The 4,452-nt window shown below is 39.5% G+C and overlaps 1 protein-coding gene across 5 annotated transcripts in view; it reads left to right on the top strand.

The window, feature by feature from the left end:
- Positions 1 to 4,452, top strand: part of LOC108534356 (protein Hook homolog 3-like) — a 149,724-nt gene that overhangs the window by 118,556 nt on the left and 26,716 nt on the right. For all 5 annotated transcript variants that reach the window (XM_017879662.1, XM_017879661.1, XM_017879663.1 and 2 more), the window contains one exon: positions 2,395 to 2,480. In XM_017879662.1, coding sequence (XP_017735151.1) covers positions 2,395 to 2,480 — 86 coding nt within the window. The remainder of the gene's footprint in view (positions 1 to 2,394; positions 2,481 to 4,452) is intronic.

The following is a 4,452-nucleotide window of genomic DNA, read 5'->3' as shown; positions in this document are numbered from 1 at the left end:
GGCCGGTGCGGGGCGCTGGGCCCGGGCTGCTGCCGGGAGGTCGCCGCTTGCCGGGGCGGCGCCGGCGCGAGACCGCGGGGACGCGGAGCAGCGAGGTCTCGGCTTCCCTCTTGCTTTAAGCCACGCGGAAACTGCTGCACCCTGGACCGCACTCGTTCAGCTGTTCAGGTGTCGCGATTCGTAAATACAAGAAATTTCCCGCTCTCTTTCACGGCCCCAGAGCGCTGTGCCGCTAACAACCAGTGAATACCCAAGAGCTAGGGTGCAGTTCTGGTAGCCGGGCAAGAAACCAGGGCCAGATTTGCTCACCCTAAAAACGAGATGTGAGGCTCGTTCCCTTGGCTGGCTCTGCTTGGAGCTCTGAGACATTTTCATCCAATCCGTATTTTAGCGCCTCGTATCAGCCAGGCTAAAGGCTGAAAAGAGATTTGCTACTGAACCTCTCTTAAGCCTCCCTGCATCGCCTCGTAGGTAATACAAGTGATGGGTACTGGGGACTGCGGTAACTTTCTTGCCTCTATCACCCCGTCTTTGCTGACGCCCAGTTCCATCATTTCTTTGCTTTCAGGTGGTAATGCTGATTCCCTAATTCCCTGTGAACCTGCAGAGATAATCGCCTTAGGTCTTCTGTAGTTCTAGGTAAACCCATTCGATGGCTTGTTTACCTTGATTTTATGAATGAGTCGTAGAAGCCACTACCCAGATTTTTTTTTTTTTTTTTTTTTTTTTTTTTTTTACTGGAGATAATGTTTTATTGATTTAAATTAGTAGCCTCATAACCCTCAAGTCGGCTCTCTGGATTGTGAAATACTCAGGTTCTCACATGACTGTGTGTGATTCCCTAGTGACTAAATGACAGCATTACTTTTCCCAGGCCGTTCCCCCAGGCTTTAGGTGTCACGTCTTAGGTCATGATTTCTCTTGTAGTTCTCTTTGTATAATGGACGCAGTTTCTAGCACTGGATGCCACAGAATATCTCCTGTCAATAGCTGATCATTATAGAGAAATAAAAAGTGAAAGGTGTCTCACGCCTGTAATCCCAGCACTTTGGGAGGCCAAGGTAGGCGGATCACCTGAGGTCAGGAGTTCCAGACTAGCCTTGCAAACATGGTGAAACCCTGTCTCTACTAAAAGTACAAAAATTAGCCGGGTGTGGTGGCGGGCACCTGTAATTCCAGCTATTTGGGAGGCTGAGGCAGGAGAATCACTTGAACCCAGGAGGCACAGGTTTCAGTGAGCCGAGATTGCGCCATTGCACCCCAGCCTGGACAAGAGCTCTGTCTCAAAAAAAAAAAAAAAAGAATATAAGTGAAAGTGTTTAAGAGAAATTTGGTCACACTGGGTAGTTAACAGAAATTTCTGTAAGCACTCACTGTTGTCACTATGCAGTTATTTTAGCATTGCTTATTAAGTAGTCATTGAATGCCGCCAGGGTGCTGTGGATGTTTTAAGCGCTTAACGTCTGCCTCATTTAATCCTCCAAATACCCTTCTAAGGTTGGTAGGTAATAATATTGCCCTGATTTTATAAATGATAAAACTGAGGCCCAAATAAGTAACTTTCTGAAGGTCACACAGCTAGTAAGTGCTAGAGCCAGTGTTACAACTTAGGCAGTTGTCAGATTCCAGAGCCTGCTTTCTTATTAGTGATCACCTGCGCCACCTCTTGAGTAAATTAATAGTGCTTATTTTTATCTTAAAATGTCAATTCCTAGTATTTTGTTATTCAAACGTTTTAAAAATGCTGACTGACTTAAAGAATCTTATTAGACCAATGAGTTAGATTGATTTCTGAGTTAAAAATACTGTGAGGCCGGGCACGGTAGCTCATGCCTGTAATCCTAGCACTTTGGGAGGCCAAGGCGCGCAGATCACCAGGTTAAGTTATTGAGAGCATCCTGGCCAACATGGTGAAACCCCATCTCTACTAAAAATACAAAAATTAGCTGGGCGTGGTGGCGCACGCCTGTAGTCCTGGCTACTCGAGAGGCTGAGACAGAAGAATCTGTTGAACCCTGGAGGCGGAGGTTGCAGCGGAGGTTGCAGCGAGCCGAAATCACACCACTGCACTCCAGCCTGGGCGACAGAGCGAGACTCCTCAAAAAAAAAAAAAAAAAAAAAAAAAAAACCACAAAACTGTGTACTTGCTGCAAAAACTTACAAAATTTTAAATTTGAAAACTGTTGATTAACTGTTCATCTGAGGGTTGTTTTAGTTTTACTTTAATAGTTTAATATGTAAAGCATATTGGCAAAACTTTGTCATGAAGAATCCAACCGTGATTGCATTATGAGCCCTGTAAGTTACTAATGTCAATGTAAGTTTTAAAAACACTAGAGTTCTTTTTCTTCTGTATTTGAATGTAACCACTGGTTGGGAAATGTCTATTTTCAGGGACAGAGCAGAATGGGCTGATATAGATCCAGTGCCGCAGAATGATGGCCCCAGTCCCGTGGTCCAGATCATTTATAGTGACAAATGTAAGTTTGTTTATATTAGGAAAAGGTCTGTAAGTTAAACTTAGTAGCAGAATTGGAATTCACAACTAGGTAGCAAGATAGATGACAAATTTCTGTCTAATAAAAATCTGAATGACTTAAGATGAGTTAATTTTGTGTTTTTTTATGTATGATTTATCTTTATGATTAAAAGTTTTATTTTGCCCAAAGACTGGACATATTCTAAATAATAAACGTTACAGTATAATAGATAATAGCTACTATGTGATTGTGGTTTTCTTTTCTTTGCTGGAGATTCCACCGCCTGGGAGATTGTGCATGTAGCACACAATATAAATGAGTTACTGTTTTTAGAATAAACTTTGGTTGCTGAAACAGCATTTAAAAATATATTTTGGCAGTGAAGTGTTGGGCTCAGTTGGAATACATTTATTGATATTAAAATGAGTGGATTTTTTCTTTGACAAAATATTCTTTTATAATGAATGTGAAAATGTAAATTGAAGGTCGTGGAAATGTTAATTGTTCTTCTAGGAAAGGGAAAATGAATAAAATGGAATGATAGTTTTTAAATTTTATGTATACATATTTGTTTCAGTTAAGTCTTTACTAAGATCATTCTTTTACAAAAGTGTTTTTTTCTGATAATAAAATGACAATGTTTAAAAAAGAATAATGATGCAGAGGTTTACCTTATTAAGTATGCAGATATATTACTAAACTTCAGTGGAAGTAGCCCAGAAATAGGTTAGTAAGGACTCTAGAAATAGATCCTCACTCTATGAAAGCTTAATATGTGATAAAAAGGACATTTTATACCTTTATGAAAAGGGTGGATTAATCAAATAATGGTTGGAGCAGTTGGCTGTGCACTTAGATAAAAGCAGAATTGTATCCCTATCATTCTTACGGGGACGATGGAGAAGGTATTATTAGGCATTTTGTAAACCTCAGAATTGATTAAGGAAAAGGTCAGAATATATAACTGCACGAAAATGCAAAACTCTCATACGTTGAGAGATATTACATGTGAAGAGAAAATTCACAAAATAGAAATATCTATGAAGAGATACTAACCTTACTAGTGATTGGAGAAATATAAACCATAACTTTTTCAGATTCGTAAGTACTTATAACAGATGTTGGGGAAAACTAATATAATCATATGTTTTCATTGAGGATAAATTAATAACCTGTTTTGCAAGGCATAAAATTAACATTTTGGGTCAGGCTCGTTGGCTCACGCCTGTAATCCCAGCACTTTGGGAGGCTGAGGCGGGCAGATCACCTAAGGTCAGGAGTTTGAGACTAGCCTGGCCAACGTGGTGAAACCTTGTCTCTACTAAAAATACAAAAATTAGCTGGATGTGGTGGCGGCTATCTGTACCCCAGGTACTTGGGAGGCTGAGGCAGGAGAATCGCTTGAACCCGAGAGGTGGAGGTTGCAGTGAGCCAAGATGGTGCCATTGCACCCTAGTCTGGGCAACGAGCAAAACCCTGTCTCAAAAAAATATATATATATGTATATATATATATAACATAGTGAATTCTTACATACACCATGGTTAGAAACCCTAAAGGAAAAGATAAGTTTTAACCTGTCAACCATTTATAGACAAATATATCAATTTAAAACTTACATAGCAGAAGAAACCACAAACAAGTTAAAAAGCAAGCAGCAGTGTGGAAGAAGATACGTCATTTAAACAGTATCCATGTTAAAACTAAGGTGTTTCTACAATAGGATAAGGAGACAGTTTAACAATTCACAGAAAAGAAAATGCCATTGGCCAATAAAATAGGAGGAAGAATCCCTTGTCATTAGGAATGACAGGTTAAAATGAGAATTCCATTTTCTACCCATGATTTAAGTGGCAGAAATGAAAACTGTCTTATGATATTAGGTATTAAGATATATGATGAGCTCCATATATTTCATATGGGAATTTTCATATGTTTAGCCTTTTTTTTTTTTTTTTTTTTTTTTTTTTTT

The sequence above is a fragment of the Rhinopithecus bieti genome, unplaced genomic scaffold (genome assembly GCF_001698545.2).
Source record: "Rhinopithecus bieti isolate Rb0 unplaced genomic scaffold, ASM169854v2 scaffold_12127, whole genome shotgun sequence".
Lineage (NCBI taxonomy): Eukaryota > Metazoa > Chordata > Mammalia > Primates > Cercopithecidae > Rhinopithecus > Rhinopithecus bieti.
This window is presented reverse-complemented; position numbering and strand designations above follow the sequence as displayed.